General features: G+C 34.6%; 2 protein-coding genes across 4 annotated transcripts; one reads left to right on the forward strand and one right to left on the reverse strand.

Moving 5' to 3' along the window:
- The first annotated feature begins 5,853 nt into the window (after positions 1 to 5,853).
- Positions 5,854 to 9,802, forward strand: LOC118042493 (putative disease resistance RPP13-like protein 1). The gene has a single exon (XM_035050198.2). The coding sequence runs from the start codon at positions 6,060 to 6,062 to the stop codon at positions 9,561 to 9,563; it is 3,504 nt and encodes a 1,167-aa protein (XP_034906089.1). The 5' UTR covers positions 5,854 to 6,059; the 3' UTR covers positions 9,564 to 9,802.
- Positions 9,803 to 10,183: 381 nt separating this feature from the next.
- LOC118042492 (protein LNK2) lies at positions 10,184 to 13,325 on the reverse strand. 3 transcript variants are annotated; one of them, XM_035050197.2, is made up of 5 exons: positions 12,874 to 13,325; positions 12,441 to 12,781; positions 12,187 to 12,341; positions 10,595 to 10,969; positions 10,184 to 10,507 (listed from the first exon to the last, which is right to left on the reverse strand). In XM_035050197.2, exons 1-4 carry the CDS (start codon positions 13,079 to 13,081, stop codon positions 10,603 to 10,605), a joined length of 1,071 nt encoding a protein of 356 aa, XP_034906088.1. In that variant the 5' UTR covers positions 13,082 to 13,325; the 3' UTR covers positions 10,184 to 10,507; positions 10,595 to 10,602. The 3 variants fall into 3 exon arrangements, with proteins under 3 accessions (XP_034906088.1, XP_034906087.1, XP_073264424.1); XM_035050196.2 differs by having other exon boundaries at positions 12,441 to 12,787; positions 12,874 to 13,322; XM_073408323.1 differs by having other exon boundaries at positions 10,184 to 10,969; positions 12,441 to 12,787; positions 12,874 to 13,323.
- Positions 13,326 to 14,591: the final 1,266 nt, after the last annotated feature.

The following is a 14,591-nucleotide window of genomic DNA, read 5'->3' on the forward strand; positions in this document are numbered from 1 at the left end:
AGTGATGTTTTTCGGATCCAACCAACTTTTCAAAGATGGAATTTCTCGGAAAATGTGTGATCCAGAGAAAAGGCTTTTGAGAGTTCTGTATATTTTTCCGTGGTGGTCGCAGCTATTATGTTGCTGAGACTGGTAGAGAGACTTCAACCACCGATCAAATTATTTTTATTGACCTTCTGTGCTCTGTCACTTTCCTTCGCTCCTTCTCTCAATTGCACCATAAACACGGTTTTGCTGTCAAATTCACATGTAACCAAATATCTTACGCGGTTTTGCTGTCAAATTCCAAAAACCTTAGCTATTAGAATAGTTGAATGTTTGTTTTTGTATTTTAAAAGAGTTTTTAAGAATTTTATATATTTTTATTTTAAATGATTTTTTTAATTGACTCCATAATAAAAAGATACCATCCCCACAATACAAAACTCTAAAAAAAACAATGATCGTGCCACCACCGGTGGTTGTGCTGTTTTATCGATATCACAAGCCACTTGAGTAGCTGATTGGAATGTTTTTGTATGGGACCCAGTTGTGACATCAGCTGTTTTTGTGTTTTCTCTTTCAATCATAGCTAAAGACTAGGCATGGCATGATAATCGATGGATGGGGGTAGGGCTAATGGGAGCCACATGATCCATTTCGTGGTTGTTTCTTGCTTCTAGAAGATCATGCCATAACGGATCTTACGGGATTGATATCTTGCCCGGCGTTGATTTACTACAATGGCTGCATGTGAACCCGCCCACCAGGACAACTCCCAACAAGTGTCTGTCTATCACACTCAAATTAATTTGATATTTCTGTTCCAGTGCCTCCAGAGAAGAGTATATAGCTGTTAATCATTTTTTATTTTTATATTTTAAAAGTTTTTTTTAAATAATTTTTATTTTTTTACTTTAAATTAATTTTTTTTATATTTTGATATAAAAATACCAAAAATTATTTTTTTAAAATAAAAAATATTATTTTAATATTTTTCTGAATAAAAAATACTTTAAAAAACAATTATAATTATATTTTTAAACAACTCCTAGACGTTTCTGTTTTTTTTTTTGAGATTATAATACCAATGTTATTTTAATATTTTAAAAAAAAACAATTCTGAATTTTTTTTAAAATTAAATTAAGTTTTTTTTTTAGTTCAAACAAATCAATGAGAAAGGTTGGTTATTTGTCCTGCCGCACCATCCTAAAATGTAATAACCAGAATGTAATTTGATGTTTGTGTTTCATGGGCTCGTGTTGTTGATGCGTGCTATTGTACTTTCTAGGTGATAAGGAAAAAATTATTTATTTTGTCAAATAATTTATATTTTTTTATATTTAGCTTTGTTTGTAATTGCATTTCCAATGTTAATTTATATAGGCCTTGAAGCGGTACCTTTTTATCAGTTTGAGCGTAATTACCACCAACTTTCTGTAGGATGATATGGGTATTTTAGATAGTGTAGCATGATCTTTACCTGTTACGTTTTTTTTTATAGGATAATTATTCTCTCTTTTTATGTTTATTTAACTTAAGGATAATTGAGGATAATCAGTCTCGAAAATGTGAGGATGTTTATCAAAGAGCTGAGATTGTCACGCTGCATTAACAACCAACTGATGTAGTCAATTCTGGTAGGCTAAAAGTCATCCACTTGATTGATTAATGGACATTAGCTGTTTAGCACTCCATGGTACTTCAGGCTCCTTTCCTACCCTTTTCCTCGCTGGTTCCATGACATCTTTGAGTAGGTGCGAGTGACTTGTTAATTTGCTTTATTCGTATCGGTAATTTTGTGCAGGACTGTTATTATTCTTTGAAATCAGGCACGGTTCGAGGATTCAGCAAAAAAGAATTTGGGTATACTAATTAAAGCTAATTTTTTTTTTTTTAATCTCAACACAGAAAAAATTGAAACAGACATGTTTTTATGTACTTTATATCTTGAAAATACAAGAATCCATCTAAATTAATACATATTTATTTTATATCTTCATTTTCATCTCCTTGAGCAAACGTGTTTTTATCATTTCAATGTCTATCGTTTTTATTTAGTAATATTTAACCAAAAGCAACCTTAAAGATTCATGCATGAAACATCCATTTCCTAATCAAGTACTAGGCCAATTCATTCAAGTTTATATGTTAGCCTTACAATAAAACACTATGTTATGTTTGGTAACCAGTATAAGCACCAACAAAGTTAAATAAAAGGATCAAACCCAAACACATTAGTGTAAAACAAGGATCCAATTATCATCAAACCTATTTTAACTTAATCTCAACAATCGTGTCACTATTTATTAATTATAACCCATATCTTGCTCCAGAAAAAAGAAGTTACCATAACCAAAGCACATGCTTTCTCATATAATTTGATTACTTGGAATATGTCTTGGAGGTATAATGCCATCGAATAGACAAGGTCATTGAATTAAATTATGGGTCTTTTATCAATATTTTATTAAAATAATATTTGTTTATTTTTTTAAAATAAAATAAATCCTTTTTATGTTGATTTAACTAGGTTTAGATCAGGTTTTGTCTAATAATAAGATCATTAAAAATCTAATAAGATAAACATAGTTTCATCGTATCAACATTTTTCTAGTTTAATTTTAAATTTGTTCATGTCAAGATTTGAATTTAAGAGCTTTCCGTAGCAAATCAAATCACGGATATGGTTAAAAAACTATACTATAAATAAATAAAAAAGATTTTGAAATAAAATGATCCACATATATATATATATATATATATATATATATATATATAAGGTAAAGGGTCAAACGGTAAAAGATAAAAACCAATCATGTCTCATAATAATTTCATTTATTGTGAAGAGTTACTATATTGATTGTTTTTATATTTTTTGAAAAAATCACATCCATTTATCTAAATTTACTAGTCTTTAAATAATAAAATAATTTTTTATATATAATTTGCTCTACAAAGCTTTTTGAGTTAAACAAATACTGAGCAACATTCTAGAATGTGCAATGAAGATTTTACAATATTCATAGTAATGGTGACCTGCTAATTTATAATTTATTCATCTACTTTATCAATGAAAAGTGATAGAATCATAATTATTAAACCTGGCCTAGGAATCGGGGCTCAAGTTTCATGGGTCAAATTGGATTAACCTGGAAAAATTAAAATATATATTTAAAGTTTTATTATTTTTATATGTAAAAATTAAAAAAAAAACCCATGTAAATATATGATATACTTATTGTAAATAATGAAGTTTAAAAATATATTTTAAAAAGTTTTTTATCTTACATTAAAAAGATACCATGTTAACCTTTTAAGTTGAAGTATTTAAACCAAAAACGTTTTTTATTCCATATTGAAAAAATAACTTCTTTTTTTGGAACATATAGTGTATATATTAATGATTTTCAAATCCCACATTGAAAAAACATAATTTTTTTCTTGCGAACATATAGTATATATACAAAAGGGCTTTAATCCCACATTAAAAAGATATTATGTTATCCTTTTAAGTTGAAGTATTTAAACCAAAATTTTTTTTATCCCATATTGAAAAAACATAACTTTTTTCTTAAGACATGGAGTGTATATATATTAATGAGTTTAAAATTTCACATTTAATAAAAAAACCGGGTCTCGTCCGGGTTCGCTCGGGTAGCCGGCCGGTCGACCAGGTAGTTGCATTGGCCAATCTTTTGACAAACCCTGACCAGTCCAGCCCCTGGATCATGGATTGATATATTATGTTGGTCCGAGTTTAATAACTATGGAATAAAGAAGAAGAAGAAGAACAAAATGAGAGAAGAAATAAAATGAAGTCTTCTTCTACATTATTAACACATCATGTGAAAAGAAAGATTATATTGGGCATATAATAAAAGTTATTCCAATCAAACCCCCCTTTTCAACCGATAGTATCTCTTGGCAATTAAAACCAAGGACAGACTGAGTAAGATACGGGACCTAGCTCCATTTTCCTGGCAAGCGCAGTTCACGCATACACAAACACATCTACTTATATATATATCTCAATAACTTATAATTAAACCCTCATTAAAAAAGTTAAAAAATAATTTAATTTAACTTATAAAATAAAATCATGATTATGCTTATAAAATAAAAATAATTTTATAATAAATAAATAAAAATAATTTTATAATAAATAAATAAAAATAAATTATAAAATACAATTCTTATTTAACAATATCAAACATAATTTAAAATGATGTGATTTATAAAAAATAATTATTAAAAAAATAATATAAAAATTAAATAAGATTAACTTCGTTTAATCTGTTAAGTATTATTTATAGGTAATGAGATTTAAATAATTTAATAAAATAAAATTAAAATAAAATATAAAATTTAATTCTCAATGAAATATAATATTAAATAATAAATTTTAAAAAAATTAATTAAAAATAAATAAAAATTAACTGGTTAATCTGCGGCACAAATAAAGATAATAAAATAAAAAATAAGTTTAATATTAAAAAAATTTCGTAGGAAATGGAATATTGATGTCAGAGTGATGTACTTGAGAAAAGTAGGAACCAACTAAAAAATTCTGTACTGGTCCCAACTATGTTGTTGACACTTGACAGAAAGACTTCAACCACCAATCAAATTATTTACAATTTTGCGGTCACTTATTGTGTCCATGTCATTTTGTGTAATTGCCCAGCTACCGGTACTATTTTAACACTGTTAAAAGTCTAAATCATCAATATTTCCCTAATTTATCTCTAAAAAAAATTCACTTCAATTAATAGTATTTTTTTTTATTTCTTTTGTCAATGTTTACCTCTTTTTGATAAACTCGTAGATGTCAGAGGGAGACAAGAAAGCTTCTTTCAAAAGAAGATGACACAAATCAACTGTTGAAATTCAATCACTCAAGGGATGGTGACATGTTGTCATGAGTGGGAGACAGCTGGTCTCCAGTACGAAGAGAAACAACAGCGTTTTCATCGTTTAAAATGAAGTGTTTGTTTTTTTTAGTGTTGAAGTGTTTGTTTTTCTGAGTGTTTTTGTTCTCATGATAGCGTGTGGTGGTGGATGTTTAAGAGGGTGTTTGAGAGTGTGGTAGCGGTTGGTTTTCAAATAGCTTTTCGTGCCGAAAAACATGCCAATAATGTGTTTTTATTTTTTAAAAATCATTTTTGACATCAGCACATCAAAACGATTCAAAAAGTACAAACCGCACTTAATTTTAGCAAAAAAAAAAAAAAAAAAAAATTTTGAATTTTTTCGAAAAACAGGTTTGGCTGCAATGCCAAACGGGTCCTAAAGATGATTGGGTGTACAGAAACAATTGATTTTTTTTTTGGATGAGTGACACAGAAAACCCTATTTTCATAGTTATGTTAATTGAAGGATAATAAATGGAAGAATGACAAATTGCCAGGTGGAAAGTTATACCTAATCATAACAAATACTTTTCAGCAAATTGATTAATGGCTGTTACAACTAATTACAACGAATACTCTTCATTTCTTCTCTATAGTTATGTTAATGGTAAAAAAAAGCTGGAAATTAGAATCTTGAAAAATAAATTAAAAGATAAGTGATGATCAAATTAGAACTTTGATATTTGATATACAATATAATTTTTTTAATTAAATCCTAACTACAAATCACAAATCAGTTTCAAATTAGTGAATGTTGCCGAAGAGAATGGCAAAAAGAAGAAAATTATATAAAGTGTATAAAATATAATAATATAATGTATAATTTATTTATTTAATTTATAAATGAAAAGTGAGAAAAGGAAGAAGGGAAAAGAAATAAAGTGAAGTCTTGTGCTTCAAGATAACCTCACCTGAAAAGTTTGGCATTTAGTGAAATTTTTCCAAATCAAACCCACTTTTTCAAAGATGGAATTTCCAAGTAAATAAATCAAAGACAAACCTAGTAAAATGGAGTCTAGAGCATAACAAGTAGTTACAAAGCCGAGAGAGAAAAAGCTTTTGCGAGTTCTTTACACAAACTCTTACCTCTTCTGTAACCTGAACAAAAATCCCTCTTCTTCTTGTTTGTTTACTCTTCCTTCGTTACTTTGCAAAGAGGATAAACCATGGCTGAGGCTTTAGTAGGAGGAGCTTTTCTTTCTGCTTTCCTTAATGTTTTGCTCGACAGGATGGCTTCTCGCCAGGTGGTGAACTTCTTCAGTGGTCAAAAAGTCAACAATAGGCTGCTGAAGAAGTTGGAGATAGCAATGAGATCTGCCAGCCGGGTGCTTGACGACGCTGAGGAGAAGCAGATAACAAGTACAGATGTGTGGGATTGGCTGGCCGAGCTTAAAGACGCTGTCTATAAAGCCGACGACTTCTTGGATGCGATTGCTTATAAAGCTCTACGACAGAAGTTGAAAGCTGAAGATCAAACCTTCATATGTCATATGCAGAGATTTCTTTCTTTCTTTAACCTATGTAAAAATGGGTTGGGAGAGATCGAAGATGAATTAAATGTCCTCTTGCAGGATCTAGAACTTTTAGTTGAACGAATTGTTGCCCTTGGTTTGATCTCCCGCACTGGAAAAGAACCATCATGGCCTAAAACACCCGGAGAAACTTCTCTGGTGGATGAACATGGTGTTTATGGTAGAGATGTTGACAAGAAAGCAATACTGAAGTTGCTTCTATCAGACGATGCAAATGGACAAAGCCTAGGTGTTGTTCGCATTGTGGGCATGGGCGGGGTTGGTAAAACCACGCTTGCTCAGATTGTATACAATGACAACGAAGTACAGAGGTGCTTCAATCTCAAAGCTTGGGTTTGTGTTTCAGAAGATTTCAGTGTTTCAAAGTTAATTAAGGTTATCCTTGAGGAGGTCGGTTCAAAGTCTGATTCTGAGAGTCTGAATCAGCTCCAGATTCAGTTGAAGGAGAAGTTGCGGGAAAAGAAATTTTTGCTTGTTTTAGATGATGTATGGGAAGAAAGTTATGCTGAATGGGACAGGTTGCTTAAACCCTTGAAGTCTGGAGCACAAGGGAGTAAGATTCTTGTTACTACACGCCATGAAAGGGTAGCATCAGTCATGCCACATGTTCGAACTCATCATCTAAAAGAATTGGCGGAAGACAGCTGCTGGTCCTTGTTTGCCAAACATGCATTCGGTGATGAAAATCCCAATGCGCCTGAAGATCTGCAAGAAATTGGTAGAGCAATAGCGAGAAAGTGTAAAGGCCTGCCTCTAGCTGCAAAATCACTCGGAGGTCTGCTATGCAACGAAAGACATGTCCAGAAGTGGCGGGGTATATCGGAAAGCAATCTATGGGATTTACCCGAACAAAATATCCTCCCAGCTTTGAGATTAAGTTATCATCATCTCCCGTCACATCTGAAGCAATGTTTTACTTATTGTGCTATATTTCCGAAAGACTATGAATTTCAAAAGGATGAATTAGTGCTCCTGTGGATGGCAGAGGGCTTCTTAGTCCACTCTGTAGATGATGAGATGGAAAGAGCTGGTGCTGAGTGCTTTGATGATCTCTTGTCAAGGTCGTTTTTCCAGCAATCAAGTGCCTCTCCCTCATCATTTGTGATGCACGATCTCATGCATGACTTGGCTACCCAAGTGTCCGGTCAATTTCTCTTCAGCTCCAGTTTGGGGGGAAATAATTCTTGCAGGCCCACTAGAAGGACTCGACATTTATCACTCGCATTAGATGATGGTTTTTCAAGCACAATATTAGAAAGCATCCGTGAAGCCCAACATCTACGCACATTCCGAACTTCACCCGATCTGATATGTTGTCCCCCATTTTATAAGATGTTTCTGTCAACACATTGTCGCCTACGAGTGCTATTCATGATTAGGTGTACAGATGCATCTATGTTGTCATGTTCAACTAGCAAGTTGAAGCATTTGCGGTATTTGGATCTCTCTGAGTCAGATTTAGTAACGTTGCCTGAAGAAGTGAGTGCTCTTCTCAATTTGCAAACGTTGATCTTGAAATATTGCCAACAACTTGCTAGTCTACCTGATCTTGGAAATTTGAAGCAGTTACGGCATCTGAATCTTGAACGAACAGGAATCGAAAGGTTGCCTGAATCTCTGGGAAGGTTAATCAACTTGCGGTATCTTAACATCTCAGACACGTCTTTGGAAGAGATGCCACCACATATAGGTCGACTGACAAAGCTCCAAACGTTGGCTTTCTTTCTCGTGGGAAGACAGAGTGAGACTAGCATTAAAGAATTGGGAAAGCTACGACATCTACGGGGAGAACTTCATATTCGGAACCTTCAAAATGTGGTGGATGCTCGGGATGCTGTTGAGGCAAATTTGAAAGATAAAAATTGCCTTGATAAGCTGAGGTTTACATGGGATGGTGAGACTCAGCAACACGTCACAAGCACACTTGAGAAATTAGAGCCAAATAGAAATGTGAAGGATCTTGAGATTGATGGTTATGGAGGTATAAGGTTTCCGGAGTGGGTAGGAAAGGCCTCTTTCTCAAAAATAGTGTCCTTGAAGCTCAGTAGATGTACAAAGTGCACCTCGTTACCACCGCTCGGGCAATTAGCTTCTTTAGAGCGTCTCTCCATTGAAGGATTCGATAAAGTTGAGACTGTTGGCCCTGAGTTCTATGGGAATTGTACAGCTATGAAGAAGCCATTTGAATCCCTCAAAAAATTATCTTTTAGAAAGATGCCAGAGTGGCGCGAGTGGATTTCAGACGAAGGCAGCCGGGAAGCCTTCCCTCTTCTTGGTGAGCTTTTAATCGAAGAATGCCCCAACCTTGCAAAGGCCATACCTAGTCACCACCTTCCACGTGTAACAAGCCTTACAATTACTGGATGTGAGAAGCTCGCGACTCCACTTCCTAGGTTTCCTAGGTTTCCTAGGTTGCTCTCTCTCTCTGTTTCTGGATTCCACTCCCTAGAGTCCCTACCCGAGCAAATTGAGCTAATGGGTTTGTCACCCTCTGATTTAGAGGAAATTGAAATCAAGGGCTGGGTTTCTCTCAAATGCATCGCACTGGACTTGCTCCCCAAGTTAAATTCTATTTATATCAAGGACTGTCCAGATCTGGAATCACTATGTGCACATGAAAGACCTCTCAATGATCTCACCTCTCTCCATTCTTTGCACATGAAGCAGTTGAAAATAAATGATTGTTCAGAAGTTGAGTTGTGTCCAGAAGGGGGTTTTCCCTCCGCATTACAATCACTTCGGATTAGTAATTGCAACAAACTTATTGCAGGCCGCATGCAATGGGGCTTGCAAACGCTCCCTTCTCTTTCAGAGTTTACAATTGATAGGGACGAAAATGTTGAATCCTTCCCTGAAGAGATGCTGCTGCCCTCAAGTCTTACATCTCTTAACATCTGGAACCTAAAACACCTGAAATCTCTTGACTACAAGGGGCTTCAACACCTCACCTCTCTTAGAGAATTGACTATAAGTCGCTGCCCCATGATTGAGTCAATGCCAGAAGAAGGGTTGCCCTCCTCCCTTTCTACTCTTCAAATTTACAATTGTCCTCTGCTGGGTGAAAGTTGTGAAAGGGAGATCGGTAAAGATTGGCCCAAGATTTCTCACATTCCTTACATTGATATTTGGAGCGGTTAAAGGAGCTAATACATAAATCACATTCTTTCAATCGTCCAACATATTGAGGTATTGCTACTAAATAGTTTATTTTCTTTTCAGTAATCAAAGGCAATTTCAGTTACAATTTGGATGAATGAAATACAGATATTGTACTAGAAAGTTGTATTGTTTTTATTTGTTGGATGTTGAAATACAGATAATATCTTCCTATTGTCGCTCATTCATCTCTATAAATAATAATCATCATTCTATTTCAATATCTTTTTTGCTATAATTAATGCTATTATTGTTCCTCTATCAACTGCGGCAAATAAACATCACATACTTCCGATTTTGAACTGCCAGCGCCACCCTTAAAAAACAAGTGTCCATCTTAAAAGACAATAGGCCTAGCAGAGCTGAAAAGGATTAAAAAATATTTAAATAATCTGCAATAGATTTTTCATTGTTGACGCGATAAAATTAAAATTCAAAATTTAAAATCTCCATTCTCTCCTTTTCTCCTTATCCGCATCTTCCAAAAATTTAAAATCCAAAAACTTTTGATTTATTATTTTATTATTACTTAACTTTGATTAAAAAACTTTTCTTGAAGTTTACTTCCATCAAAGATCTTTTATAGATATAAAAAGAAGAGATAATATAAAATTCATCAGCGTATTGGAATCAGAATTCAGAATCAAGCGAAAGCGGCTAATGTCACTCGAGAGAGTAGGCACTTGCAAATCTGCTAATAATTATTTGAGCATCATCCTTTCGCACAATCAACAGAAAGGATTAAAGCACAGAAAGTCATCGTCTTGAGAACCCACAGCAAAGAGTTCTTTGTTTTGCAGTAGATACGTAGCTATATTAACAAAAATACTTCCAGCAATACTGCGACTTCTTGATGGTTACGCTGCTAAAGACATTTACAAATCCCCATCAATACTGGTGTTTATTCCTCATGATGATCCAGTGAGCTGACAATAAAAGAAAACCTCGGCATTACTAGTAAATCGTCACTGCAAGCATAATGCAAGCATGGAAGAGATTCAGGTAGGAATTACCCTTGTCTTCATTGAGAGGCTTTAACCTCCCTAGCTCCTTCATCAGCAGGCCCATGGTTCGATGCATCCTCTGAAGCGTCTAAGCAAGGATTGTTTTTACACTCACTTACAGGCTGAGCACTGGTCAAGAGACTAGAAAGTTGAGACCCCCTTTGCGAAAAGTTTGGTTTACCTTTCGGAGTCTCAGACAGGCTTCCCGTTGACAGCTTTGCTAGGCCCATTGTCTTGTGCTCACACGGGAGCTTTGTTGAAAAAGGTAATTCAGGTGTATCAGGATGCTTCCCAGGAATATCCATCGGTCTATGAAACAGCAAATGAGCCACAGTCCGGTCTACGGGATTGGTCTCTGTTTCCACCTCAGGCATCTTAACCACCCTGCAGTATACCCATAAAATCCATGAGGAAAATGACAGGCAAGTATGAGATTGCCATACTCTAAACAAATTGATAAACACTTGATTAATAATTTTGTGCAAACAAATTGAATGATTTGAAATGGGAAGGACGAGATGTAAAGGAACAAACCCATTGGAACAAGAAACAATCACATTGTCGCTTACAACAAAAAATCGAGTTTCAGATCAAAAGAGCTTATGGTTTTGGCTGGAAGTGTCCCATTTAGACATAGATGAGCCAATTAGAAGATGATTTGAGTTCTTAAATTTTCTTGCTTAAAATGTAATCTAACATGAATCTGCAGATGATCATTAAATTAGAAGGGAAATTTAATTTTGCCCTGTTTATCTAAAGTTGTGCAAGTTCTCTGCATTGATGATTTCAGTGAATCTGTACAGATCTTGTTTTCCTTCTATTTGTCCTTGAATAAACTTATTGCACTTGTTCAACATTCTTTGTCTCTCTCTCTTTGTTAAATCTAGCAAAATTTATCAGGTATGTTGTGCCACTCATTTAGACTTGGATGTGCGTGTTTAGCTCTCCTTTTCGGATTAAGGTGATTATGCACAAATTCACTGGAATCAACATTGCAGAAAACTTGCATAGATTTTGTTAATATTGGAAAAATTAAATTTCCTTTTCTAATTAAATGAAAATCTCTACTAAATATTATGCTATTTGAATTGTCACCTCATGACTACTTGCTGCACTGCACTCATGAATGCTGCACCAGGGTAAAGCTACAAATGTCAGTTTAATATCTGCCTCTACCTAAGTTGGCCTATATACAATACCAAAGCTTCTCTCAACTAAATCAAGACATGATGACCAGCACTCACAATCATAACAGAACCAGTGGAAGCGAACTACTACATATTTGATCAACAAGGTCAAATTCAGTCAAGTTTTTAAGGAAATCCAGTGAAAGAGGAACCTAAAATTTTCTGTTTAGATTTTCTTCTACTTCTAAGAACAAGCGCTGCCTTAATTGAATTGTTTCAGTCACTATTCCTCCATTGTAAATAGAGGATACCGTTTCAATACTTATTTCTAGAATGAGAATGGAAAACAGAAAATGGTGATGGCATTAAAAGATCCTAATTTAACATTTCCATAGAGCAAAAATGTTATAAAAAAAAGAGAGGATAGATTAAATTTGAAAACAGAAGCATGAGAAATGCATTGCCTTAACCAACCTTCTTTGACTGCTGGTTTCCTCTTTTGCAGCAACTTGTTCGTCCCTGCAACTATTGTTTGTACTGCCAGTATCACTAGCATAATGCCTTTGCATTGCACTTTGAGCCAGCCGGAACAAGCTATCCCGAATACAAAGTCTAATTCTGACATCCAACTGTTGTAAAACACCAACTGTTGTAAAACATTGGTTTGGAATCGTAACCAAGCACAAATTATTTAGCAGGGAAAGAATGCAATAGTACGTGAAGCATACCTTTGAAATAATATCTTGAAGCCTGTAGAGTACTGTGTCCTCCATTGAATAATCATTAACCGCCAGAGAGACTGTATTGGAATCGTCTTGCTCAATAGGTGAGTTTGGGTCAAATGAAGCAAGTGTACTTAGATCCTCTACTTCAAGGTCAGCTCCTTCAACATGCTGAATTTGATTTTCTTGGGAACACTTTTGATGAACAAGCTGCTGCTGCTGTTTCTGAATGGCAAGCATTGCCTGAATTTGTTGCCGCCTCCTTAATTTTTCAATCTTTTCCTGAGGTGTCATTCTCTGGGGTTTCACTGGACAGTCAGCTAACTTGTTTATAGGTTTTGCATTGCCTGAAACTTCATAACCAGAAATTTTAGGTCGATGATAAAATGACTAGAAATTTTGTTGGAAAGTCAGAAAACTTTAACAGGATTCGCATTACCTGAAGAAACTTCATAACCAGAAGCTAAAGGTTGATGCTTAAAATCCCCAGACTGAATGTGGGACAACCCAGGCATAGAATATGGATTTGTAATACTCCCGTAGGCAGAAGGGGCCACAAATGGATTGGATATCTGCTGGTACTGCAACTGCTCGGAACCCTGTAGCTGCTTCTGTTGGCTGAGAATTGAAGGGGGAGAAGATTGCATAATTTGGGGTTCTAAATGATCCTTAAGTTGACAGGCTGGGATTCCAGATGAAGTCCAGTTTCCATAAAAATCTTGGTATGATTTCAGTTCACCTTTTTCTTCCAGTTTTTCCCGACCTTTCAAGATCTTCTTTTGCCTGTAAGTCTGATCACAGAACTATAAACATATAAATAGACAAATTACTTAGAATAGATCAACGTTTTAACCATCTAGACCTGCAGGGGAGAGTGACTAAGGCAGAGTTAGTATTTTAACTCAGTACATGGTTTGTAAGGATAAATTCAATGTTATTTTATTTTTTAACTGTAACTTACGATCCAAAGGGCTTCTATTGTTCAGAATTAATTGAGGTATTAGCTAAACTATGCCAAGCAAACAGAATTTGCATGTCCCTGGGAAGAGTGGGTGTCATACTAGAAATATAAATTACTGATGCCTCCTGAATTTTCACATGTTATTCCTATCTCCTTCCTACTAACAGAAAACCACACAATGGCTTTACTGAAGTCATGGACTTGACATCCAGGATAACTTAATTGATGCATTATTGAAGTGATGACTAAATCATGTAAATCCATATTCACCCAACATCCAAGTTTATTCTCATTCCAAAAAATAAAACTAAAAATAATAGCATGAAATATGAAGAGACAAAGAGGAATTTAAATAATATAAATTTTCTCTTTTCTGTCGCCATTTTCCATTCCAGAGAAGTACTCAGGAAGTCTTAATAAGTTCAAGTGTAAGGTAACTTTTACCCTTCCCAGCTCTAATTAGGTTTCGGCATTTCGCTGTCCCTCCAATCTAATTTAAGATCTAATATGAGGAAACCACACTGTATTAGTGAAAGGATCACAATATCAAGATTTTCCAACTTCAATTCACTGATATAACTTTTCTTGAATCCTGGAACAAAGAACTTAGAACATCAAAAGATCATAGCAGGATTCTAAAAAACAAAGATTGTATTTGGTGCCTATTGAGTCTAAAAGTTATTTTGGATGAAAAAGGGTAAAAATCAGTAAATATGTCTGGTTCAGTATCAAGATTTTGAAAAATATCAAAAGGAAAGAAAAAAAGAAAAGGAATTTGTTTTTGCTAATTCATTTGAAAAGCACCATTTTCCTCTGTCAGTTGAGAGTTTAGCCGCCGTGTTCTTTCCCACAACAGCCAAATCTGTCTGCAAAAGCAACAAAAATAAAATAAAAATGCTAAGCTTCTCTCAGCTCCTGCACTTGAGCATGGGGCATTATAAGCGAACTCATTACTGAAAATTGAGTCGCTATTACCTGCTCCTTCAGTAATAGGCTTGTTTTTACCTTCCATCAATTCTAACATGATCAAAGGCTTGCCTGAGTATTCTGCAGACCATGAGATGCAGGGTCGTTCATTTTTCCATAGCCAAGGGCAAACAGCTGGTCCTCTTTCTCTCGAAAGCCACAGATATTGGAAAGGGCTTTACCGGGCTGTTAGTTGTACATTTTGAAAAGAAGACCATAGCTCATCAGCA

The sequence above is a fragment of the Populus alba genome, chromosome 3 (assembly GCF_005239225.2).
Source record: "Populus alba chromosome 3, ASM523922v2, whole genome shotgun sequence".
Classification (NCBI taxonomy): domain Eukaryota; kingdom Viridiplantae; phylum Streptophyta; class Magnoliopsida; order Malpighiales; family Salicaceae; genus Populus; species Populus alba.

Coding starts and splice junctions, on each gene's coding strand:
- LOC118042493 (XM_035050198.2), top strand. CDS start 6,060: ATGGCTGAGGCTTTAGTAGGAGGAGCTTTTCTTTCTGCTTTCCTTAAT.
- LOC118042492 (XM_073408323.1), bottom strand. CDS start 13,081: ATGCAATCTTCTCCCCCTTCAATTCTCAGCCAACAGAAGCAGCTACAG. Junction 12,788..12,873: donor TGGTTATGAAGTTTCTTCAG/GTAATGCGAATC, acceptor CTGGTTATGAAG/TTTCAGGCAATGCAAAACCT. Junction 10,970..12,186: donor GAAACCAGCAGTCAAAGAAG/GTTGGTTAAGGC, acceptor GGTATACTGCAG/GGTGGTTAAGATGCCTGAGG.